Source organism: Perognathus longimembris, chromosome 4 (genome assembly GCF_023159225.1).
Source record: "Perognathus longimembris pacificus isolate PPM17 chromosome 4, ASM2315922v1, whole genome shotgun sequence".
NCBI classification, from domain to species: domain Eukaryota; kingdom Metazoa; phylum Chordata; class Mammalia; order Rodentia; family Heteromyidae; genus Perognathus; species Perognathus longimembris.
Window position 1 is genome coordinate 83,745,610 of NC_063164.1, and position 26,959 is coordinate 83,772,568.

Below are 26,959 nucleotides of genomic sequence, written 5' to 3' on the forward strand. Positions count from 1 at the left end.
CAGTTGTGGGGCTTGGACTCAGGGCCTAGGTGCTATCCCTAAGCTTTTAGCTCAAAGCTAGCACTCTTATCACTTTGAGCCAGAGCACCACTTCCAGTTTCTGGTGATTAACTGCAACTAAGTTTCTTGGAATTTTCTGCTGAGGCTGGTTTCAAATTGCGACCCTCAAATCTCAGCCTCCTGAGTAGCTAGGATTACAAGGTTTGAGCCACCAGTGTCTGGCATATTGTATTATTTTTAAACATAGTATTACAGAATATGAATTTATGGGTCCAACTTACATGAGCTGAGAAAAAGCACTTCAGCTATAAGGTAGGGAAACAGCTCTGCAGAGGATGATAAGGGAAAGGTAGTTATAGGTGTTTAAGAGTGTCACAGAGTCTATAGCACTGGGTGCTATAGAAATCCTGATAGAATCCTGATAGGTGATAGAAATCCTGAGTATAAACCATGACATTTGGACCACATTTGCATTGTTTGTGTTATTGTCAAGATTCAATACAAGCATTAAGAGTAAATGCAGCAGTGGTACTCACTAAACACTGCTGAAAATGAACTATACAACTTGTGGATGGGGATAGGAAGGAAAAACTGGGAGAGAGCAAGGGAAGGAGTGACAACTGTCCAATAAGAAATTTACTCTTGGGCTGGAGATATGGCCTAGTGGCAAAAGTGCTTGCCTCGTATACATGAGGCCCTGGGTTCAATTCCCCAGCACCATGTATACAGAAAATGGCCAGAAGTGGCGCTGTGGCTCAAGTGGCAGAGTGGTAGCCTTGAGCAAAAAGAAGCCAGGGACAGTGCTCAGGCCCTGAGTCCAAGCCCCAGGACTGGCCACCCCCCCCAAAAAAAAAAGAAATGAAATTTACTCTTTACCTGACTTATGTAATCATAACCCCTTTGTATAGCACCTTCATAATAATAAAAATTATAAAAAATTTCTTATAGGCTATAAATGCGGATTAATACAATGAAGGACAAACTCAGCTTGTGAATTATTAGTACTAAGATATAGGTAGGATAGGTTAATCTGATCAATTAATTTCAGCGAGGCACTAGTGACTGTCTGTAACTCTTCACTCAGGAAGCCAAGATTTGATAATCATAGTTACAAAACCAGATGGGGCAGGAAGGTCCATGAGACTCTTATCTCTGATTAACCACCAGATATTACATTAGCCTTGAGCACAAAAAGCTCTGGGGCAGTGCATAGGGACAGATGGCTCATCCCTCTAATCCTAGCTGTTTGAGGCTACCTAAGGATAAAGGTTTGAAGCTACCCTAGCCAGAAAAGTATATAAGACTCTTATCTCCAGTTAACCAGTAAAATCTTAGGTGTGGCTCCAATAAGAACGTTTGCCACCCCCCCCCATTGACACTCACAATATATGATATGATTTTTGTTTGCAGAATTACACATGTAGGTATCAGAGAACATTCTGTCAAAATGAAAGATATTAACAAACAGTAAAAACAGAAACTGCCCTCTATCTTGCAATCTTGCATCTAAATAGCACTTGACTCATCTGGAAATAAAGACGTGTGTGTGTGTGTGTGTGTGTGTGTGTGTGTGTGTGTGTGTGTGTGGGCCTCTTATTCTTGGTTTTTCGAACTCAAGGTTAGTGTTCTAATACTTTTTTTTGCCTCTTATTCTTGGTTTTTCGAACTCAAGGTTAGTGTTCTAATACTTTTTTTTTTTTTGGCCAGTCCTGGGCCTTTGAACTCAAGGCTAGCACTCTGCCACTAGAGCCACAGCGCCACTTCTGGCCGTTTTCTGTATATGTGGTGCTGGGGAATCGAACCCAGTGCCTCATGTATACGAGGCAAGCTCTCTTGCCACTAGGCCATATCCCCAGCCCTGTTCTAATACTTCTTCGCACCTCAAATTCTGGCTTAAAAAAAAAAAATTCCCACAACTTTCTCTACCACTTGTTTATTGCATACTTCCTTGTTGCAGCAATGATTTCAGAGTTTACCAGGGTATGAAGCTCCCCGTCCTTCCACACCAGTTTCTATCTTTTACGTCATCTGTAAAAGATAGATTTACAGATAGCTTTACATATCTGGCTTGACAGTTAATTGGAGATAAGAGTCTCTTGGATTTATCTCCCTGGGGTGGCTTTGAACTGCAAGCCCCCAAATCTTAGCTTCCCTGAGTAGCTAGAGTTATAAGCATCAGCCACCCCTGTCAGCTTGGCCTCATGCTCTTATTAAATTTTTCATTCAAGGCTGGTGCTCTACCATTTGAACACACTTCTATTCCTGGCTTTTTGCTGGCTAATTAGACACAAGAGTCTCTCAAATTTGTCTGTCCAGACTAGTTTTGAACTTCAAACATTAGATCTCAGCCTAAGTAGCTATGATTACAGGCATGAACCACCAGCACCAACTCATGCTTGTAATGAGAAGAATCCGAAGCTATTATAATTATTAGATAGCTCATAAAAAAAGACATTTAGGGGCTGAGAATATGGCCTAGTGGCAGACTGCTTGCCTTGCAGACATGAAGCCCTGGGTTCAATTCCTTAGCACCATGTATATAGAAAAAGCCAGAAGTAGTGCTGTGGCTCTAGTGGTAGAGTGCTACCCTTAAGTAAAAAGAAGCAGCCAGGGACAGTGCTCAGGCCCCAAGTCTAAGCCCCAGGACTAGCATTCAGTTAAACAGAACCCCAGCTCAGTACAGTTGTAAAATGAGGTAATGTTTATGGCCATCTGAAGTTGTTATCCTTGTAGCATACAGGTAAAAGCAGAAATGATACATGGAAGCACAAACATACTAAAGTAGCTGTTAAAAAAAAGATTCTTGGAAATAAATAATCAGACCTACAACTACCTGACTGATAGGAAGTTTTACTTCTAAAGTGCAATTTTTGCCAGGGGCAGGTGGCTCACACCTGTAATCTTAGCTACTCAGGAGGCTGAGATCTGAGGCTTGCGGGGTCAAAGCCAGCCTAGGAAGAAAAGTCTGTGAGACTCTTATCCCCAATAAACTACTCAGAAAAAGCTGAAAGTGGTGTTGTGGCTCAAGTGGTAGAGGCTTGAACACAAAGAGGCTCAGGGACAGCACCCAGGCCCAGAGGTCAAGCCTGGAAAAAAAATGAAAAAAGCAATTTTTTGTAGACACAGTTGACTCAGGATATCAAAAATTTCAATCCAGAATTCTAAAACTTCATTGTTGCAATTTTAGCATTCAATTTTCTTTTTTTTTTTTTAAAAAGGAAGTTCTACTTGCAAAAATACAAACCTTTCCACTCTGATGGTGAGGTCCTCAGCAGATCTCTGATTTGAACAACCACTATTCTCTTGAGAGGGAGTGGCATGGCTTGAACTTTCTCCTCCTTAATTATGAAAAGAAAAGAAGAATATTGCATTTAATTTTTAAAAAGGTTTAAGTCTTTTAGGTTAAAAACAAACTTGTTAATGAGCATTTTTTTGTTTTGTTGTTTTTTTGCCAGTCTTGGGGCTTGAACTCAGGGACTGAGCACCACTGTCCCTGAGTGGCTTTTTGCTCAAGGCTAGCACTCTACTACTTGAGCCACAGCACCATTTCCAGCTTTTTTTTGTCTATGTGATAACTGAGGAATCAAATCCAGGCTTCAGGCATGCTAGGCAAACTCTCTACCACTAAGCCACATTCCCAGCCCCATGGGCTTGTTTCTTAAGCACTATATAAGTATGCTACATTGAGAATAGTGCAAGAGATAAGGGGTTATCTGCCATTACTCCTGAGGGTTGAATCTGGATTTAAGTGTATCAATGGAAATAAAGTAGTTATGTAATACAAGGTCATCAAAATAAAAGATGAACAATATGAAGAAATTATGTATGTAGTAGGAGACATGTAAGGGCATCAATAAGCCTCACAGAAGAACAGCAATATACAATTATCCATTTTGTCCAATATATTAATCCGAAGCCAAATATGGCTGTTGGTCCAATATATTAATCCGAAGCCAAATATGGCTATTAAAGGGAAGTGATTTTTTTTTTTTTTTCCAGAACCAGGGCTTGAACTCAGAGTCTTGAGCTTCCTTCTCAGGTTGCTTGTTCACAGTTCATACTCTACAATCTGAGCCAAACCTCCAGTCTGACATTTTGTTAACTGAAGGTGTAGTCTTACAAACTTTTCTGCCCAGACTGGCTTCAAATGGTCATATTCTAGAGATCAGTCTCCTGACTAGCTAGGATTACAGGCATGAGCCACTGGCACATAGTGCTAATTTTTCATTATACTTAATTTTAACTGAAATAGCAACATGGGGCTCTACATTATCGGACAGTGCTGCTCCAGAGGCCAATTCTGATCCTGGGAATTCACTCTAAACAATCATTGGCTCTAGAGTGATTCCTTAGAATCTTTGTATCTATACTAGTTTGTCTAAGGTTTTCCAAAGGATAGAATTTTATCCTGACCTGTTGTAGAGCATAGATACTTCCTTTTGGAACTTGTTATTTCCCTCCTTATTACTTTTTTTTTTTTTTTGCCAGTCCTGGGGTTTGGACTCATGGCCTGAGCACTGTCCTGGCTTCTTTTTGCTCAAGGATAGCACTCTACCACTTGAGCCACTTCTGGCTCTTTCTGTTTATGTGGTGCTGAGGAATTGAACCCAGGGCTTCATGCATGCAAGGCAAGCACTCTACTGGTAAGCCATATTCCTAGTCTCCTTACTACCTTTTTTACAGTTATAATCTTTGGAAGATTATGGAACACAGAAACACACAAAACAAATCAAATACACAGAAGTATATATAAATACAACATAAACTTCACTGAAAGCTGTGGATCAAGAGGGGGATGGGGAGGGGTAGGCTCTGTGGAGCAAAGTATTAGCAGGAAGGTATTAAGATAATAAGGAGGATGAAAAAGCACTATATTGTTTGCAATTATATAAATTAACCATGAAACCTGCTGAAATTGTTATCAAAAGAAGGGGAAGAAAGAGTGATAGAGATGAACTTAAATATATACTAAACGTGAAATCCAGACCTCTGTATAACTAATATAAGCTAATAGCAAAAAAATAAATAAATACTGACATAGTCATGTTACTTTTTTATGTTGGCCAGTCCCAGGCTTGAAATCATTGCCTAGGCACTGTCCCTGAGCTTGTTTTGCTCAAGGCTAGCACTCTACCACTTAAGCCACAGTGCTACTTCCAGGCTTTTCTGTGTATGTGGTACTGAGAAGGCAAACCCAAGGCGGCTTCAGGCATGCTAGGCAAGCACTCTACCACTAAGCTACATTCCCACCCTCATGTTACTTTTAGCAATGTTTATTTGAATATAAGAGAAAGAAGTATGTTCCAAGCTGGATGCTGGTGGCTTAAGCCTATACTGTAATCCTAGCTACTCAGGAGGCTGAGATCTAAGGATTATGGTTTAAAGCCAGCCTGGGTAGGATAATCAGTGAGACTATTTCCAGTTAACCATCAAAAAGCCAGAAGAGTACAGCTGTGCCTCAAGCAGTCAAGTGCTACCCTTAAGCACAAATGCTCAATTAAGCCTCAGGACTAGCACAAGTTTGTTCCAAAGAAGTTTTGCTTTATGTTCCTCAACAAAATATAAAAATATATTGCTACAAAACAAACTTTAAAACAGCGTTCTTCTACAACTATGAATGCTGATCAAACAATTTCCCTGAATGTTCCCTCCAGTTTTTGTGTAATTTTCAAGCTTTTCACAAGTTTGCCCTGAACTATTACACTGACAAGTCATTTCTGTCTTTCCCTTACAGGGCTACAAAGTAAAGGCCTTCTAAATCATTATCCACAATTGTAAATGATGCTATCTGTACTTAAATAGCTTTGGCAAAATGTCTTAAATTGTAGTCTATTTTTGTACTGTTACTTATACCTGGAATAAACATGTAACTTTTTTTTTAAGTCCAAACACAATGAAAATGTATTAGGAGTCTTAAAATAGGCTCAATATGTCAACTGCCTGCCATGGTGGCACATGTCAACAATGAAGATGAGGCAGGAAAATCATGAGTTAGAGACTAGTCTGAGTTACACCTTTGCTCGCCACTGGTGGCTCACACAGATCTCAGGAGGCTGAGATCTGAGAATCAGGGTTTGAAACCACCCTAGGCAGAAAAATCCATGAGAGTTCTGTCTTCAATTAACCAAAAAAAAAGCTGTAAGTGAAGATGTGGCTCCAGGAGTAGAACACCTTGAGTGAAAAAGCCAAGCAAGTATGCGGAGCCCTAGATTCAAGAACTGGTACTTGGGGCCAGGTGGTGGTAGCTATGAGCAAAAAAGCTGAGTGAGAATAGGCACTAAATTCAATCTCCAGATTGAGAGGTAAGGGGAGAGATGGAAAAAACAAAAACAACAAAAAACAAATGTTGAAATTCTTATTTCAAAACAATGTGAGAGGGTTGGGAATGTGGCTTAGTGGTAGAGTGCTTGCCTTTCATGCATGAAGCCCTGGGCTCAATTCCTTAGTACCACATAAACAGAAAAAAGCCAGAAGAGCTGTAGCTCAAGTGGCAGAGTGCTAGCCTTGAGCAAAAGAAGCTCAGAGACAGTGCCCAGGCCCTAAGTTCAAGACCCAGGACTGGCAAAAACAAACAAAACAATGTGAGTGTGGTTCTGTAAGTTCAACAAAAACTGAGCTGATGCTGACAAATTATTGGAGCTAGATGACAGGTATATTGCGGGTTCGCTGTTTTCTGCTTTCTGCTTCAGAATGCTTATAAATTTCCATGATAAACAATTTTTGTTATGGGCTGGGAACATGGCCTAGTGGCAAAAAGTGCTTGCCTCGTGTACATGAAGCCCTGGGTTCAATTCCCCAGCACCACATATATAGAAAACGGCCAGAAGTGGCAGTGTGGCTCAAGTGGTAGAGTGCTAGCCTTGAGCGAAAAGAAGCCAGGGACAGTGCTCAGGCCCTGAGTCCAAGGCCCAGGATTGGCAGAAAAAAAGTTTTGTTTTGGGGTGGTAGAAAAGGGGTAATACTCAAGATCTTACACTTGCTAGGCATGTACTCTACCACCTTAACCACATCCTCAGCCCTTTTTACCTTTAGTTACTTTATAAATGAGATGGATCTTGTGTTTTTGCCCTTGTCAGCCTGCATTGCAATTTTCCTATTTATCTTTCTTCCTAGCTGGGATGATGAGCAAATCACTATGCCTTAGTTGAGATAAGGTCTTTTTTTGGCCAGTCCTGGGCCTTGGACTCAGGGCCTGAGCACTGTCCCTGGCTTCTTCCCGCTCAAGGCTAGCACTCTGCCACCTGAGCCACAGCGCCCCTTCTGGCTGTTTTCCATATATGTGGTGCTGGGGAATCGAACCGAGAGCTTCATGTGTAGGAGGCAAGCATTCTTGCCACTAGGCCATACTCCCAGCCTGAGATAAGGTCTTTTTAACTTTTTGCTTGAGCTAGCCTGATATAGCCAAATATATCTGTCCAGCTCAAAAATTATAAGCTAAGAGCTGTCATTTTGTACATCTAACTCCATTTCCTGATTATGAAGCAGGAAATGTTTCTCTTCTCCATTTCTGCCTACTTTAGCTCTGTCTAACTAAAATAAATACTTGCTAAAACAAGCCAGATGCTGGTGGTTCAAGCCTATAATCCTAGCTACTCAAGAGGCTGAGATCAAGCCAGCCTGGGCAGGAAAGTCCACTGAGATTCTTATCTCCGATTAACCATCAATTAACCACCACAAGACTTCTGCTGGGGCCTCAAAGTGGTAAGAGTGCTAGCTTTGAGCAGAAAAGCTTAAGGACTGTGCCCAGGCTGAGTTAAAAAAAGAAAAAAAGAAAAGAAAAAATGTATTTTATTGTTTTCTGTGCTGGTACTGTGACTTCAATTCAGAATCTCATGCTCTCCCTTGAGTAACTTGTTTCCTTTTCTCTCTCTCTCTTTTTTATTTTTTTTGGCAGTACTGAAATTCAAACTCAGGAACTTCCATTTGGTAGGCAGGCATTCAATTGCTAAGCTACCCCTTCAGTATCATACTTTCAATTTGGATCTTTTTCTGGGCTGCAATACAGTTCTCTATGCTAGGAAGCAGCACAGCTTCCATTCAACACACAAACGTAAGGGTAAGCCAATACTCTACAATGTACAGTATTATGAAGATATATTATTCAGTAGGCTGAGTATATTAAATATGAGTTTTGTTTTGGCTTTTATTTTATTTATTTATTTATTTTTGGCCAGTCCTGGGCCTTGAACTCAGGGCCTAAGCACTGTCCCTGGCTTCCTTTTGCTCAAGGCTAGCACTTCTGCCACTTGAGCCACAGTGCCACTTCTGCCGTTTTCCATATATGTGGTGCTGGGGAATCAAACCCAGGGCCTCATGTATACGAGGCAAGCTCTCTTGCCACTAGGCCATATCCCCAGCCCATTGGCTTTTATTTTTGAAACAAGATCTTGATATATAATCCAGGTGGCCTCAATTCACAATATTCTTCAACCTCTTGACTGATTAGAGGCAAGCATCACTACTTCATGCGTGGCTTTTTTTTTTTTGGCCAGTCCTGGGCTTGGACTCAGGGCCTGAGCACTGTCCCTGGCTTCTTTTTGCTCAAGGCTAGCACTCTGCCACTTGAGCTACGGCGCCACTTTTGGCCGTTTTCTATATATGTGGTGCTGGGGAATCGAACACAGGGCTTCATGTATGTGAGGCAAGCACTCCTGCCACTAGGCCACACTCCCAGCCCTAAATATATTTTTAACTTAAGGTATTTTCAACTTAAAATTGATAGGTTTGTCAGAGTATAACCTCATCTGAAAAGCCTTAGATGACTCTCGGATTCTATAGTAAGATTATCTGTTAGGATACTAATATAACATCACACAACAACTTCAACTACAGTTTCATAATACAGTAACAAACTTCTCTTTGGGGGTTGGGAATACATAGCTCAGCTCTAGAGCACTTGGGGTACCATGCTTGATGTCCTAGTTCAAAGTTCATTACAAAGTAGGGAAGAAGGAGGAAATTTCTCTCATCTTCTCTACTTTTTCCATCAGCTCTGTTTCCCCCCCAGTTCTTAAAAAGCATGAAAATGTCCACTGACACATTGCTTTAACATAGAGCCAAATAGTTTTAGAGATGTAAAACAAGCTATTTTATAACACAGTGTCTCCGAGTGTTCTAAATACTACATCATCTCAGACTTGAAGGGAGATAATCAAGATTAGATCTTGTATATGGGGCTTGGATACCACTAGCTCAAGAAACTTACCAACTCACTATTTTAGGGCTGGGAATATGGCCTAGTGGCAAGAGTGCTTGCCTTGTATACATGAAGCACTGGGTTCGATTCCCCAGCACCACATATATAGAAAATGGCCAGAAATAGTGCTGTGGCTCAAGTGGTAGAGTGCTAGCCTTGAGCAAAAAGAAGCCAGGGATAGTGCTCAGGCCCTGAGTCCAAGGCCCAGGACTGGCAAGAAAACTAAAAAACAACAAAAAAAAAACCTCACTATTTTACAAATAATGAGCCCTTGTACATAGATTGTTCTATGAAATACCATTCTCTAGACTATAGGCATGGCTCAAGTGGTAGAGTGCTAGCCATGAGCAATTAGGCATGAGCATGAGACATTCAAGCCCCAAACCAGCACTAAAAGAAGTGAAGTGGGAAGAGGAGAAAAAAACAAGACAAAACACCAAACTAGACTGTTTTCTTTAGCATGTATAGAATCTTATTTTATTTTGTTGGTCATAGGGCTTGAACTCTGGGCCTGGGTGCTGTCCCTAAACTCTTTTGCTCAAGGATAGTGCTCTACCACTTTGAAACACAGCATCACTTCCACTTTGTTTCTGTTTAATTGGAGATAGTCTCACAGATTCTCCTGCCCAGGCTGGCTTTGAACCAGGATCCTCACATCTCAACCTCCTGAGTAACTAGGATTACAGGTGTGAGCCACCAGGACCTGGCTTGTACAGAATTTTAGATATTGTAAGAATGATTGCAAATATAGTAGCTCATTTGATCCATTCAATATTCTCTAGGCCTGGAGTAATAAAATTGCTAAATGTCATAATGACATTTCCTGAAGTACATATCACATTAAAAAAAAAGGCACATACACTGATTTTATCTTCTGACATTAAATAACACCCATATATTTAATAATACTCTAAATTTTAACCTACATTTAAAGTTAAATGACCATAGAACTTCGTATAAGTAGTGCTGGAGATCAAATCTAGCATTTGTATATGTTACAAAAGTACCCTAATACTGAACTGAGCTGTATCCTTTATTTTGTTTTTGTTTGGTCAGTTGGTTTCTTAGCAGAAATAGGGTTTGAACTCAGCACTTCATGTTAGACAGGCAGGTACTCTACCACTTGAACTGTACCTCGAGCCTCAACATTTGCCCTTTAAAATGAAATAAAGGAAAACCTTTATTGTACACAAAAAGGTATAAAAAGGTTCACCTGTTAAAGCTAGGTGTGATAATACATACCCATTATTTTAGCATTTGGGAGGTAGAAGCAAAAGGACTCTTAGTTTGAGACCACACTGTCCTATATAGTGAAATGCTGTCTCAAAAGGAAAAAAAAAATTACCTGTTGCAGTATCTAATTTTGTATCAGGAGCAGTATGTGATGTTTCACAACCTTCTGCATTTCTTGACTGAGAATTTTCACAAGCGTTGTTAGGTTCAAATGAGGCAAATGAAGTGGACACTGGACTTTCTGACTGGCTGCCACTTGCCACTGATGTTTCACCTTTCAGTAAGTGCATCTGAGGAGCAAACAAATTGGAACTCAAAAAACTAAGCAGCAAAAGAATAGTCCAAATTAACACATGGACAAGTGAACTGGACAGTTCTTGGAAATAAAAACAGCTGACACATGAAAAATGTTTTATACCCAAGTCAAAACCATACTAAGATTTTATCTCATCCCAATCAGAATGTCAATCATCAAGAACAAAAAACAATATTGGTGAGGATTCAGGGAAAAAGAAATTCATACACTGTTGGTTGGAATGTAAACTAGTGTGATCACTGTGGAACTCAGTATGACATCTCCTAAAAAACAACAACAAAAAAAACTCCTAAAAACAGAGCTCCTCTATGATCCCACAGTATCACTATCCAAAAGAAAGTAAATCAATATACAAATGTGCAAATGTGAAAACCTAGGTTTTTGCAACCCTGTTCACAATAGCCAAATGATAGTATAGTCAAGGTACCAAAATATGAGATGTGTGTATATACTATGTGTGTGTACATAGCCACAAAGGAAAAAATGAAATCATGTCATTAAAACAAATGGATACAATTGGAGGATATCATATCTCACAAGCCAAGCCAAGCTCAAAAAACTTGAATATGGGGCTGGGAATATGGCCTAGTGGCAAGAGTGTTTGCCTCGTATACATGAAGCCCAGGGTTCGATTCCCCAGCACCACATATCTAGAAAATGGCCAGAAGTGGCGCTGTGGCTCAAGTGGCAGAGTGCTAATCTTGAGCAAAAAGAATCCAGGGACAGTGCTCAGGCCAAGTCCAAGGCCCAGGACTGGCAAAAAAAAAAAAAGAAAAGAAAAAAACTTGAATATGTTTTCCCCCCATCGGTATAATTTGTACCTGAAAGATATACATATTCATGATCATGCATGAATGAAGAACCTCTTTTGGGAGGTAGGTACTAGCAGCAGCAGATTAGGGTAATAGGAAGTTTAGATAAACAAGGATGAATAGTCTGTTTACATGTATGAAAATAGATAATGAAGCCTGTTGAAAGTGTACTAGGAAGGGGGTGAGGGTAAGAGAGAATGATAGAGTGGGGGAGTTCAATTGGATAACACTATACACATGTGGAACTATAACAAAATTCCCTGGTATATCTAATGTATGTTAACGGCAACAATAAAAAAAAGAATGTCAGGTTCAAGTGGCTGAAGCTTATCCCTAGTAGGGTAGAAATTTCTACAAGACTCCATCTCCAACTAACCAGCAAAACTAAATAACTAGAAGTATGGCTCAAGTAGTAGAGTACCAATGGTTAAAAAAAAAACCAAGAAAGTCAAGCAAAGAGCTCAAGTCCCTAGTTCGACTCTAGTATTATCCCTGAAAAAAAAAAAAAACAATTAAAAAAAAATTAAAACAACTAGATTTCTAAAAAAACAAAACTAGATTTCCCTTCAAATCAGAATTCAAACAAGTTATAAGCTATTATATCAAGCAATACACAGCTAAAATTTTGATGTGTCAGCAACTCTCTAACAAAGTAATGATGAGGTACATTACGTGACTAGAATAGGGAAAACAGAATATTCAAGTGATAGTTGATACTATAGGGCATTTGTATCATCATAATGCTATTTTCAAAACCAATCCAGAGGCCTGGAATCCCAGCAGGAGACAGAAAGATCTCAAATTCCAGCCAGCCTCAAACCCTTACTACTCAGGAAGCTGAGAACAGAGTTCAGGAATCTGAGGCCAGCCTAGGAAATATTGTGAGACTATGACTCAAACAAACAAACAAAAAAAGGTTTTGTAAATTCAGGAAGCTTTATTTACTACTTTTTAAGGTTAATGACATAAGCCAAGAGTGATGGTATATGCCTGCAATCCCAGAACACAGGCGGCCAAGGAAGAAATTCAAGAGTTTAAGGCCAGCTACATAGAGAGTTGCAGGATCAGTCTAGGCAGCATAGTGAAACCCTGTCCCCCCCAAAGCCAACAAAACATACAAAGAGAGAGACAGACAGACAGACAGACACAGACAGAGAGGAGGGGAAAATAGGAGGAAAGAGAAAAAAGGGAAGTTTAGTAGAACAGCAAATTCTTGAATATACAGGGGGATCCAAAAACATCCCAATGTCAAAATTCTGAAGATTTTTCCCCCATATATTTATGCAAAGAATAGTTCTAGCTTTTACTCACCTGTTGGACTTTGTGAATTCTTGCAACAAGTTCATCTGCAGAAACACTTCCTGCTATTACTTCCAAAGGAATTCCACTGTCACCAATAAAGAAACTAGATGGAATACACACTACAGGATCTGTACAGTTTGATTAAGTCTAACAATTCATGTGAAATAAAAGGCTTTATAAAATGCTATTGATAAAGAAAATATTTTTATATTTTCAAAACCTGTAATATTTATTAAATAAGTCCTTGCCTAAGGCTGGGGATATGGCCTAGTGGCAAGAGTGTTTGCCTCATATACATGAAGCCCTGGGTTCAATTCCCCAGCACCGCATATACAGAAAATGGCCAGAAGTGGCGCTGTGGCTCAAGTGGCAGAGTACTAGCCTTGAGCAAAAAGAAGCCAGGGACAGTGCTCAGGCCCTGAGCCCAAGGCCCAGGACTGGCAAAAAAAGAAAAAAAGTCCTTGCCTATAATCCGGTTGTGAGAACCAGAAGGGTAGGAAGATACATATTTGTATGGCATATTTGAGTAAAGAATGTTTTCCTCTATCCTTTTTTTGCCAGTCCTGAGCTTGAGCTCAGGGCCTGGGCACTATCCCTGAACTTCTTTTGCTCAAGGCTAGAACTCTATCATTTGAGCCACAGTGCCACTTACAGGTTTTTCTATTTATGTGGTACTGAGGAATCGAACCCAGGGCTTCATGCATGCTAGGCAAGCATTCTACCACTAAGTCACATCCCTAGCCCCTCTATTCTTCTACATTCACCTTGCTACTGCCTTGCCCATTCCTTCTAACATTTCAACTGCTCCGCATTGCTTGCCCCCTGCAACAACTTTGTAATATGAAGTTTCCACAAAGAAGATAAAACAATAATTTCTAAATTTTGAGTTGACAAGTTAAGAGTTAAAATGTAGCATGTGTATACATCTGTGTACAAAAAACAAACCCAGTACTTCACTGGAAGGATACAGATTTGTGAAAATTGTAGACAGGCTTCACTGTAAAACAAAATCAAACAAACAAAAAATCACTAGGCTAATAGAAGTATTTCCCAAATGGGTTGTTTTTGAAAGTTTTTACTGTACCAATCACTAGTATCAATCTACCAAGCAGCTTCCTGAATAGCTTATTATTATCTAATACCAAGATTAACCTGTATCAAGAAGACTAAACGATCATGACTTACTTGTATATGTGATAATAACAAGTAATAAAATGATTTAAAAAACCCTTAAATGTCCAAGCTGGGTGGCAGTGGCTTATACCTGTAATCCTAGCTACTGAGGAGGCTGAGATCAGAGGATCACAATTCAAAACCAGCCCTGGCAGGAAAGTCCATTTGACTCTTATCTCCAATAAAACACCAAGAACCAGAAGTAGAGCTGTAGCTCAAATGGTTAGAGCCTAGCCTTGAGCCAAAGAAGCTCAGAGACAGTGCCTGGGCCATGAGTTAAGCCCTAGGACCAGCACCATTAAAAAAAGAAAAAAGGGCTGGGAATATAACCTGTGGCTAAAGTGCTTGCCTCATATACAGGAAACCCTGGGTTAGATTCCTCAGCACCACATATATAAAAAGGCCAGAAGTGGCACTGTGGCTCAAGTGGCAACAACCGAGACGGTCACGCTCATCCATTGGGCAGTAAGGTCCAACAGCCAAACTCAAACCCAGAGCCAGGACACAAACAAGTCTCTCACTGACGGACCAGTGGGAACCAGCACAGAGCAAAACCAGGGAAGCCACCCACAGATCTCCAGATGCGCAAATCACAAAGAAATATAACAAATTTCATCAAAGGGCAAGCCAACTCGCCAGCCCCAAAAAGCAGTATGACTGAACAGGAGATGGAGAATAAAAAATCAACTGAGACTATGATAGCAGAAAGGATGGAAAGCCTTAGAAACAAAATCAGAAAACAATTCCAGGAGTTTAGAGTGGAAGTCTCGAAGGACATGCAGGAAGCCAACAAGGAAATGGAAGCAAAAATGGATACAGTGCAAACCTCCGTTAAAGAAGACCTTAACATCCTGAGAAGTGAAATGAATGAAAAAATAGATTTAAAATACAACTCTTTAAAGGAAGAAATTTCCACGATCAGAGCTGATCTGGCAACCATAAATAGCTCCATGACATCCATAAACTCTGCACTTGAATCCACACCACAAAGGATTGGCCATATTGAAGCCAGAATATCTCTCTTGGACGATGATGCAGCCGATAAGGACCAAAAAATTACCACAATCCAAGAAATGGTAAAGCTCCAGGGCAGACTAATCCAGGAGCTAGTGGACAAAGACAAGAGATATAATCTGCACACAATTGGAATAGAAGAAGGAGTCCAATACCAGAGCCGAGGGCTACAACATTATTTTCAATAAAGTGATTGCAGAAAACTTCCCCAGTCTCACAAGGGACCTCATCCAGGTAACCGAAGCCTATAGAACACCAGACCCTAGAAAAGCCACGCCCAGGCACACAATAATCAAGACTTCAGATCTCAAGAATAAAGAGCAAATTCTGAATGCAGCCAAAGCTAAGAAAGAAATTTATTACAATGGGAAGAGGATCCGAATAACAGCAGACCTCTCCACACAAACCTACTACGCGCGAAGAGAATGGAAGAACACCATCCAAGTCCTACAGGCCAACAACTGCCAACTTAGAATAAAATATCCAACGAAGCTAGAGTTCATATTCGAGGGAAAACCAGATCTTTCCATAGCAAAGAGAATCTAAAGGAATATGTGAATAAAAAACCAGCCCTACAGCAAATTCTAAGAGGGGAACCCCACCCAACAGAAATTGTACAGGACACACAGACAGAAACAGAAAGAAACTATAACAGCCAGAGCCCAAGAGAAAGAGCAGCTCACTAAAGATAACAAAAAAAGAGGAAAAACAGCCTAACAAGAAAATGGAAGGAGGGGCTGGGAACATGGCCTAGTGGCAAGAGCGCTTGCCTCCTACACATGAAGCTCTCGGTTCGATTCCCCAGCACCACATGTATGGAAAACGGCCAGAAGGGGCGCTGTGGCTCAGGTGGCAGAGTGCTAGCCTTGAGCGGGAAGAAGCCAGGGAGGGTGCTCAGGCCCTGAGTCCAAGACCCAGGACTGGCCAAAAAAAAAAAAAAAAAAAAAAGGAAGGAGAAAAAACACTCTTATCCTTGATCTCTGTGAATATAAATGGTATAAACTCTCCAATAAAGAGGAGCAGACTGGCAGAATGGATCTGCAAACAAAAAGGTGCCGTCTATTGTCTACAAGGGACCCACCTTACAGAAGGGATAAAAACAGGCTCCGAATGAAAGGATGGAACAGGGCTGGGGATATGGCCTAGTGGCAAGAGTGCTTGCCTCGGATACATGAGGCCCTGGGTTCGATTCCCCAGCACCACATATACACAAAATGGCCAGAAGGGGCGCTGTGGCTCAAGTGACAGAGTGCTAACCTTGAGCAAGAAGAAGCCAGGGACAGTGCTCAGGCCCTGAGTCCAAGCCCCAAGACTGGCCAAAAAAAAAAAAAAATGAAAGGATGGAACAAGATCTTCCAAGCAAACGCACCTACCAAAACAGCAGGAGTAGCCATCTTGATCTCAGACAAGCTGGACTTCTCATTAAAATCAACTCAAACAGACAAAGAAGGTCACTACATTTTAATACAAGGAAAAATCCAGAATCAAGACATCACAGTGATAAATGTATACTCACCGAACAAAAGAGGCCCTACATATGTCAAGCAAATTCTCACAGAACTACAGAACAAGATAGACCCAAACACAATCATAGTGGGAGACTTTAATACCCCACTCTCTCCAAGAGACAGATCCAACACCCAGAAATCAGCAAGGGAGCTGAGGACCTAAGTAAGACCATATCCCAAATGGATCTGACAGATCTATACAGAATCTTCCACCTTACAGAGACCCAATACACCTTCTTCTCGGCAGCCCATGGATCATAATCCAAATAGACCATGTCATAGCCCACACAAAGAACCTCAGCAAATACAAAAGTATTGACGCCATCCCATGTATTACATCTGACCACAGTGGATTAAAGGTAACCCTCAATAACAACGGTTACCACAGAAGCTATACACATTCTTGGAGGCTAAACCCCACACTGTTATCCAACACTTGGACCGCAGACCAAATTAAAGATGAAATTAATGAATTCATAAGCCACAATGACAATGAAAATACATCACAAAGAAACCTATGGGACACAGCTAAGGCAGTACTCAGGGGCAAGATCATCGCCCTCAGCACTCACAATAAAAGAATGGAAACAGAGCAGGTGAATAACCTCACGATGAAACTAAAACAACTGGAGAAACAAGAAATGATCAAATCTAAAATGACTAGGAGGAGAGAGATCACAAAGATTAAAGAAGAGATAAATCTGATTGAAAATAGAAAGACTATTCAACAAATAAATAAGACTAAAAGCTGGTTCTTTGAGAAAATAAATAAAATTGACAGACCCCTCGCAAGACTTACAAAAAAAAGAAGAGACTCATATACGTAAAATCAGGGACTCCACCGGAAAAATAACAACAAGTACACACGATATTCAAACAATTATAAGGAACTATTTCCAGAACCTCTACTCACTAAAAAACAATAATTTTACAGAAATGGATCAATTCTTAGAGAAGTATAAACTGCCCAAACTGAACCAAGAAGAAATAAATCAACTAAATAAACCAAAAACTTACAGAGAGATACAGGGGGTAATCAAGAACCTCCCAACAAAGAAAAGCCCAGGCCCAGATGGATTCACCAACTATTTCTATAAAACCTTTAGTGATGAGCTAATACCAATACTCCTCAAACTCTTCTGTGAAACAGAAACAGAGGGAGAAATAACAAACTCATTCTATGAAGCTAATATCATACTCATCCCAAACCAGGCAAAGACCCAACAAAAAAAGAGAACTACAGACCATTATCACTAATGAACACAGACGCAAAGCTCCTCAATAAAATATTAGCTAACAGGATCCAGAAACTGATCAAGAAAATTATACATCATGACCAAGTAGGCTTCATCCCACAGACACAAGGATGGTTCAACATCCGTAAATCAATCAATGTAATTCACCACATAAACAGAACTAAAATCAAGAATCACATTGTTGTCTCAGTCGATGCCCAAAAAGCCTTTGACAAAATACAACATCCAGGGCTGGGAATATGGCCTAGAGGTAAGAGTGCTTGCCTTGTATACATGAAGCCCTTGGTTTGATTCCCCAGCACCACATACATAGAAAATGGCTGGACGTGGCGCTATGGCTCAAGTGACCGAGTGCTAACCCTGAGCAAAAAGAAGCCAGGGACAGTGCTCAGACCCTGAGTCCAAGCTCCAGGACTGGCCTAAATAAATAAATAAATAAATCAATCAATCAATCAATCAATCAATCAATCAATCAATCCATACTTATTAAAAGCTCTGGAGAGAACAGGAATAGATGGAACATTCCTCAAAACAATAAGAGCCATATACAACAGGCCAACTGCTAATATCGTATTAAATGGAGAGAAACTAAAATCATTCCCTCTAAACTCAGGAACAAGACAAGGATGCCCACTCTCCCCACTTCTTTTCAACATAGTGCTTGAATCCCTAGCCACAGCAATATGGCAAGAGGACGACATCAAAGGGATCCACATCAGCAAGGAAGAAATCAAGCTATCCCTATTCGCAGACGACATGATCTTATATCTGAAGGACCCAAAAAACTCAGTCTCCAAACTCCTACACCTAATAAACCATTTTGGCAAAGTAGCAGGATACAACATCAATCCACAAAAGTCAGCAGCTTTTCTGTACACCAGCAATGTACAAGCAGAAAAGGAAATTATGGAAACAATTCCATTTACAGTAGCCAAAAAAAAAAAAAAGTACCTAGGCATCAACCTAAACAAGGATGTGACGAACCTATTTAATGAGAACTATAAAAATCTAATAAGGGAAATCAAAGAAGACACAAGGAGATGGAAAGACCTCCCATGCTCATGGGTAGGCAGAATCAATATAGTGAAAATGGCCATATTGCCCAAATTGTTATACAAATTCAATGCAATCCCTATCAAGATCCCAGTTACATTCTTCACTGAAATAGATAAAGCAATCCATAAATTCACATGGAACAGCAAAAGACCTAGAATAGCCAAAGCAATTCTAGGCAAAAAAAGCAGTGCAGGAGGTATCACAATACCAGACTTCAAGCTCTACTATAGGGCCATCATAACAAAAACAGCCTGGTATTGATATAAAAACAGACGGGAAGACCAACGGATTAGAACTGAGGATCCAGAAATAAAACCGCACTCTTACAGTCAGCTGATATTCGACAAAGGAGCTAGAGACATACAATGGAATAAACATAGCCTCTTCAACTACTGGTGCTGGGAGAACTGGGCAGCCATATGCAGAAAACTCAAAGTAGATCCAAGCCTATCACCATGCACCAAGATCAACTCAAAATGGATCAAGGACTCAATATCAGACCTGAATCCTTGAAACTACTGAAGGACAGAGTAGGAAAGACGCTAGAACTTACAGGCACAGGAAGGAACTTCCTGAATATAGTCCCAGGGGTACAACAAATAGGGGAGAGACTCGACAAATGGGACTACTACAAATTAAAAAGTTTCTGCACAACTAAGGACATAGCCACCAAAATAGAAAGACAGTCAACCATATGGGAAAGGATCTTTACCAGCACAGCAACTGACAAAGGCCTAATATCTGTCATCTACAGAGAACTCAAAAAAACTAAGCCCCCCCAAGCCCAGTAAACAAATTAGGAAATGGGCAAAGGAGCTAAAGAGAGACTTCACAAGAGAAGAGATAAAAATGGCAAAGAAACATATGAGGAAATGTTCAATATCCTTGGTAGTAAACGAAATGCAAATAAAAACAACCCTGAGATACCACCTCACTCCGGTTAGAATGGCCTATACTCTGAACTCAGGCAACAACAAATGCTGGAGGGAGTGCGGGGAAAGAGGAACCCTTCTCCATTGTTGGTGGGAGTGCAAATTAGTACAACCACTTTGGAGATCAGTATGGAGGTTTCTCAAAAAGGTCAACATAGACCTACCCTATGACCCAGCCATACCACTTCTAGGCATCTATCCTGAACAGCAGGTCCCAAGATATCAAAAAGACATTTGCACTTCCATGTTAACGCTGCACAATTCACAACAGCCAAAATGTGGAATCAACCCAGATGCCCCTCCACAGATGAATGGATCCAAAAAATATGGTACCTATACACAAAGGAATACTACATAGTGATTAGGAATGGTGAAATATTGTTATTTGCAGGGAAATGGTCAGTACTTGAACAAATAATGTTGAGCGAGACAAGCCTAGAACACAGAAAACAAAGGTGCATGATCTCCCTGATATATGACTGTTAAGATGGGGTGATGGGGAGACAGTAGAGACCAGGTCTGTGAAACCAGAACTTTCTTGTCAAATGGTATTTCCCACAGGATTGGGTCAGTGACCCAACATTATGTAACTAAAACCAAACAACTACTCAACATATAAAGGTCACTCAAAAGCTATGTACGTACGTTCATATAAGACTGTCAACATATTGTCTAATGTCGACATTACATTTAAAGCCCTAGGCGAATTTTCTTTGGCGTAGGCCACGTGGCTACTGTATATGTTCTTGGTACATTGTGTATTGTATAAATGTCTACCTGACCTAGGGAAGGAAAAGAAAAACAGGGTGTAAGATATCACAAGAAAGGTACTATGTAACTGTACCCTGTTTGCACAACACCTTGTCAAAAATTTTTTGTTTAATAAATAAATTACAAAAAAAAGGAAATGAATCACAAGTTATAGTATTATAGGTAGCATGGAAGCTGGTGCCCATCAAAGACTTACTAATCTGTGAAATTTAAAAAGGAACAAAAGGAAAACAAAAGAAGAAAAAAAAAGAAAGAAAGCGGAGCTGTGGCTCAAGTAGCAGAGTGTTAAAATTGAGCAAAAAAGCTCAGGGGCAGTGTCCAGGCACTGAGTTCATGTCCCAGGACTGGCACACACATGTACAAACCAACCAGAAGTGGCACTATGGCTCTAGTGGTAGAGTGTGAGCCTCAAGCAAATAAGCTAAGGGATAGCACCTGGACTCAGTGTTAAGCCCCAGTACCTGTGTGCGCACGTGCGCACATACATGTACACACACACAAATTCTAGAACATCCTCTTGCCCCATTTTCTTCAAAGTAAAAGGGGCTGGGAATATGGCCTAGTGGTAAAGTGCTTGCCTCGTATACATGAAGCCCTAGGTTCGATTCCTCAGCACCACATATGTAGAAAAAGCTGGAAGTGGCACTGTGGCTCAAGTGGTAGAGTTGCTAGCCTTGAGCAAAAACAGAAGCCAGGGACAGTGCTCAGGCCCTGAGTCCAAGCCCTAGGACTAGAAAACAAGAACAAAAAACAAACAACCAACCAAACAAAAACAATACAAAAGTTCTTCAAAGTAAAAGCCAAAGTATATTCATAAGGGCCCACAAACACTACACTTGAGGTCTCTAAATACATCTCCTAACATAATTTCATTTTACATTCTTGCTATTTCTTTGCAGTGTAGCTCAAGCAACAGAGAACCATGTGCGAGCAAAAGAGCTAAGTAAAAGCACCAGGATCAATAGCAAGAAGTCCATGAGACACTTATCTCCAATTATCCACCAAAAATCTAGAAGTGAAGCCCCAGGGCCTAAAACACCAAAGGGGGTGGGGGTGGGGGTGGATGGGAGGGAGAATTAACTGCACTTTTACACAGCATGCCACATGTCAGTGTTCAAAACCTAAAGATTTTGTAGTCTAATGTTAACCAAAAAAGACCATCAGTAGTGTCTGACAGTAACCAATTTTGGTCTGTCTCACAACACGAAGAAATAGATCTTTGCTTCTGGGTTATTGTCAGATTATTCTACTGTAACAAATCATCTTTTTCACACTTTTTTAAATTTAAATATCTACAACCGGAAATTCTTGTTCATTTCTGGTTTTGATGTAGTAATATCTCTATAGTCTCCCAACATCAACTCTAGATTAATTCATCCATGAATGACAGTGTCAGCCAGGCAGGCCTAAGTGGCTCATGATGGTAATTCTAGCCACTCAGGAGGTTACAATCTGATAATCAAGCCAGCCAGGGGAAAAAGTCCACGAGATTATTTCCAAATAACCAGCAAAAAGCTGGAAGTGGAAGTGTGGCTCAAGTGGTTGAGCACGAATGGAGTACACACACAAGACTCTGAGTTCAAATTCCAGTCTGGCACTGGTAATAGAGTACACACACGCATGCACGCATGTATGCACATGCACACACAAACAATTACAGTGTCAGCTACTTGGGAGGCTGAAGCAGGAGGAAGAGTTATGGCCAGCCTAAGCAGCATTGAAGGACCCCGTCTCTCAAAAGAAAATTAATAAACTATAAAGTTTCCTAAAAGGTTTTCCCCTTAAATACTTTCATAAATCAACATATGTGCTTAAGACTACTTCTTTCAACTATAAAGATGTCTTTTAAATTTTGCATTAAGTTATTATATTACTGTTGTTGTCTGATATATAAGAAAACAAGTTCTAAGCCTGGCACCAGTGGCTCATGACTCTAATTCTAGCTACTGAGGAGGCTGAAATCAGAGGACCATGCCTCAAAGCCAGCCCAGGCAGGAAAATCTGTGAGACTCTTCTCTTTTTTTTTTTTTTTGGCCAGTCCTGGGCCTTGGACTCAGGGCCTGAGCACTGTCCCTGGCTTCTTTTCGCTCAAGGCTAGCACTCTGCCACTTGAGCCACAGCGCCACTTCTGGCCATTTTCTATATATGTGGTGCTGGGGAATAGAACCCTGGGCTTCATGTATACAAGGCAAGTACTCTTGCCACTAGGCCATATTCCCAGCCCTCTGTGAGACTCTTATCTCCAATTAACTACATCAAAAGCCAAAAGTAGATTTGTGGCTCAAGTGGTAGAGCATGAGTCTTGAGCAAAAGCAGAGCAGGGACAGTGTATAGGCCCTGAGTTCAAGCCCCAAGATTGGCAACAAAAGTAAATAAAAAAACTCCAAAGGTTCTGGATATATTCCTCAAAGTTATGAAAAAAGTTTGAGGCAATTTGCTATAGTTTTATCAGCCTACTGTCTATATATATCCACAGTAACAAGAATTAGCTAAAAAAGTTAAAATTAATTAGCTAATGCCAGGAGCTGTTGTTCACACCTATAATCCTAGCTACTCAGGAGACTGAGATCTAAGGACTTTGGCTCAAAGCCAGCCTCAGCAGAAAAGTCCCTGAGACTCATCTCCAATTAACAACCAGAAAACCGGAAGTGGTGCTGCGGCTCAAAGTGGTAGAGCACTAGCCTTGAGCTGAAGAGCTAAGGTACAGTGCCCAGGCCCAAAGTTCAAGCCCCACGACAGACCAAAAACCAAAACCAAATATTCTGAAATAGGTCAACTCCACTGTAGACTACTAAGAGTCTCCTTTGGCATATACTCAATATTCTGAATGCATATAACATGTGCTAATCAGTAAAAAGTTAATTGAAGAATGGATACTTTTTTTGGTCTTTTCTTTTTTGGTACTAGGGATCGAACCCAGGATGTTGCACTTGCTAGGCAAGCACTTTGCCACTGAGCTACATTCCAGCCCATACATACATACATACATATATGATATACACACTATGAGTATATGTGTATCTCTATATGCACAAAGTCTTAGCAGAGTTCTTGCTCAGCATACAAGAGGGCCCTAGGTTCCAACTTTAACACTGGGGGGGAAGGGGGATAACAGCACTTGTTTCAAATTTACTGATAGCCTCGAGTGTTTTTGAGATGAACACAGTGACTCACACCACCTGTAATCCTAGCTATACAGAAGGCTGAGATCTAAAAAGGTAAGTCATGATACTCTTACATCCAATTAACAAGCAAAAAGCCAGAAGTGGATCTGTGGCTCAAGTGGTAGATAGCCAGCCTTGGGCAAAAAAGCTCAGGGATAGTGGATAGGCCCTGAGTTCCAGCCCCAGGAATGGATGGGGACACACTCATCCCCCTAATCTCTTTCCCACACATAAACAAGAGTACTTTTTGGAATGTTTAGAACCATCAATTTGGGATTTTTTTTGTTCAAAAACATGGCTACCATTGTCCTAGATTTCTTCATTTCCTAGATTTCCTCACCACTAATTTAAATGACTACATAAACAGTAGTTTAGTTTTTCCCAACAAAAGCAAGACATCTGTTTTTTTTTTTTTTTTTTTTTGCCAGTCCTGGGCCTTGGACTCAGGGCCTGAGCACTGTCCCTGGCTTCTTTTTTTCTGCTCAAGGCTAGCACTCTGCCACTTGAGTCACAGCGCCACTTCTGGCCATTTTCTGTATATGTGGTGCTGGGGAATCGAACCCAGGGCTTCATGTATACGAGGCAAGCGCTCTTGCCGCTAGGCTATATCCCCAGCCCCAAGACATCTGTTTTTTAAGTGTCTAAAAATTTTGGCTGTTAAGATGTAAATTATTTTTGTGACTCTGGTATAAGTTACTTTATGATTTTGTAAATAAATTTATCATCTACAAAGGGTTAATAAACCTGCTAGCCATAAGGACCAATTAAAATTTTACAAGAACACAATTTAAGTACCATAAACCTATCACTGAACTCATAATGAACACCATGTCATAGAACTTTCATTTTAACCCACTTTCATCTTTACTGGATTATAGCAACAATTTGTTAGTGTATAAAGTATAATATAGCTCCAGAACAGACAACATATCAGAATCTAAACAACTAAAAGGACTGAAAATATGGGCTTAGTGGAGTGCTAGCCTTGAGCAAAAGCAGCTCAGGGGCAGTGCCCAGGTTCTGAGTTCAAGCCCCAGGCTACCCCCCAAAAAAAAAGCAATTAAAAATTTCAAATGTTAGGCTACATTAAATTCTATTTCAGGAATCTGTTTCTCACAGCAGCTCATTAAAGATGTGTGAGAATTATGAGTGAACACCTCAAATTAGTCCCTGTCACAATCAAGTCTCAGTAATAAGAACAATTGGGCTGGGAATATGGCCTAGTGGCAAGAGCGCTTGCATCGTATACATGAGGCCTTGGGTTCGATTCCCCAGCACCACATATATAGAAAATGGCCAGAAGTGGCGCTGTGGCTCAAGTGGCAGAGTGTTAGCCTTGAGCAAAAAGAAGCCAGCCAGGGACAGTGCTCAGCCCCGAGTCCAAGGCCCAGGAATGGAAAAAAAAAAAAAAAAATCTCTCGAGGAGATGGCTTACTGTAAATCCACAAAATTTCAGTCCTACAACAGAATACGTGACAAAATAACCCAGAGTAGGCCAGGCGCCTCAAATCCTAGGTACTTAGGAGGCTGAGATCTGAGGATCATGGTTCCAAGCCAACAGGGGCAGGAAAAGTTCTTGAGATTCATCTCCAATCAAACATCAAAAAGCTGAAAGTTACTCATTATCTGCGCCTCTGTACAACACCTTAATAATTAAGCAACAAAATGTATGTGTGTGTATACACACACACACACATACTCCTAAAGTGGAGCTGTGGGCTCAAGAGGTACAGCATTAGTCTTGCTCAGAAACAGTGCCCAAGCAGAGTTCAAGCCCCAGAACCCGCACCAAAAAACACAGAGCAACATAGGATAAGTGTAGTTTACGTTCTGGAAAACTGTAGACCTTAGGCTAGAAAGATACATAAACGGAAGAATCACAAACTCAACGTTTACTTCTCTAATGGTTTAAAAAAAGATTAAAAATCAGTCTGGAACACAGTAGTTATTCCACCTTAGACAACCTCCTTCCTGGCACTAATACAAAGAGAAAGAAAGAAACCTATTTAAAGCTGGAAAGTGTACGCCGTAGAAACACAGTACCACCGCCAGCAACCGTGACTATCAGGTGGTTTCTCTTTGTTGCGAACCGATGACACAGCTTTCTGACAGTCCACTACTACTTGGGAAGCCTACCGCACAGTTTTCACGCCAGCCTCGGACGAGCTAAACCTGCGTCCAGGCACCCCACGGGGGCAAAACAGAAGACCCGGGAGGGGGACCGAGGAAAGGGACTGGGGAGGCGGGCCGGGTCCGCTGGCGACCACTCCTCCGGCGGCCTGGCTGAGAACCGGCTGGGACACACCGGGCTAATAACTAAGCTCCCGGTGAGGGCCTGCTGGTAGCTTCTCTTGGCGTCGGGCTCCCCGCGTTTCAGGGCCAGGACGGCTCGGCGCGGCCTGCCCGGGCCCGGGCCTGCAAGACTCCAGACCCGCAGGGGAGGATCGGGGATAGGCTGCGGCGCTGTGCAGGAGCTCAAGGAGCTGGCGCGCGGGGCTGAGGGTCTGAGTTCCCGAAGGGGAACTGGCGGCGGGTCCTGGCTGGCTGAGCCGTGAGGGCCGCCTGGCGTCCGGGATAGCAGGGGAGAACCGGGACCGCGGCTCAGGCCCCCGCCCCCTTCACCTGCCACAAACACCACGAAGACCGAGCCGCTCCTCTTAGCCGACGCGATGGCGGCCGGAATGGCGCCCTGGAACCACAGCATGTTTCCGCTCGGCCTCAGGCGCTGGCTCGAAATGTCGTTGTCGCGATCCCGGAGCTGACCTCACCCACCCACTCCGTCGGGCCCGGCAGCCCTCGCAACCCTCGGCTGGTCCGGCCCCCCCCCACCGCCTCCGACTCTTCGCAAGCGCGCACTCGCGTCAGCGGTTCCCTGGGACACGCGCAACCGCGCGCTTGTCCAGGCGCGCCCCGCGTCACGTGACACGACTCGTCGCCGCCGGCTCGGCACCTCAGTGCTTCACTTCCGTGGACAGAGGGTGCGTGTACACGAGGCCTCATCCTCCGAGGACAGGAAGCGGAAGCACCGGGCGATGGCTAACCGCTAAGACACGTCGGCGTCCGCTGCAATGAGGCCTGACGGGAATTGTAGTCTTCTGAGGCTTGTTTGTTACCGTGCCTTGGACACGTAACCCTGGTTTCCGGGGCAGGACCAAAGAAGCTGTAGTGAGCCATTACAGGGCCATAGAAATTAAGGGGAGGGCTGGGATGTAGTTCAGTGGCAAAG

The 26,959-nt window shown here is 41.7% G+C and overlaps 1 protein-coding gene across 1 annotated transcript in view; it reads right to left on the bottom strand.

Moving 5' to 3' along the window:
- Ubxn4 (UBX domain protein 4) overlaps positions 1-26,730 on the bottom strand; it is a 45,714-nt gene extending 18,984 nt beyond the window's left edge. The window contains exons 1-6 of the mRNA XM_048345763.1: positions 25,906-26,730; positions 20,766-20,769; positions 13,828-13,856; positions 12,869-12,987; positions 10,542-10,719; positions 3,245-3,338 (exon numbers count right to left, since the gene is read on the bottom strand). Of these exons, the coding sequence (XP_048201720.1) occupies positions 3,245-3,338; positions 10,542-10,719; positions 12,869-12,987; positions 13,828-13,856; positions 20,766-20,769; positions 25,906-26,437 (956 nt within the window). The 5' untranslated portion in view covers positions 26,438-26,730. The remainder of the gene's footprint in view (positions 1-3,244; positions 3,339-10,541; positions 10,720-12,868; positions 12,988-13,827; positions 13,857-20,765; positions 20,770-25,905) is intronic.
- Between the last annotated feature and the right edge of the window lie 229 nt (positions 26,731-26,959).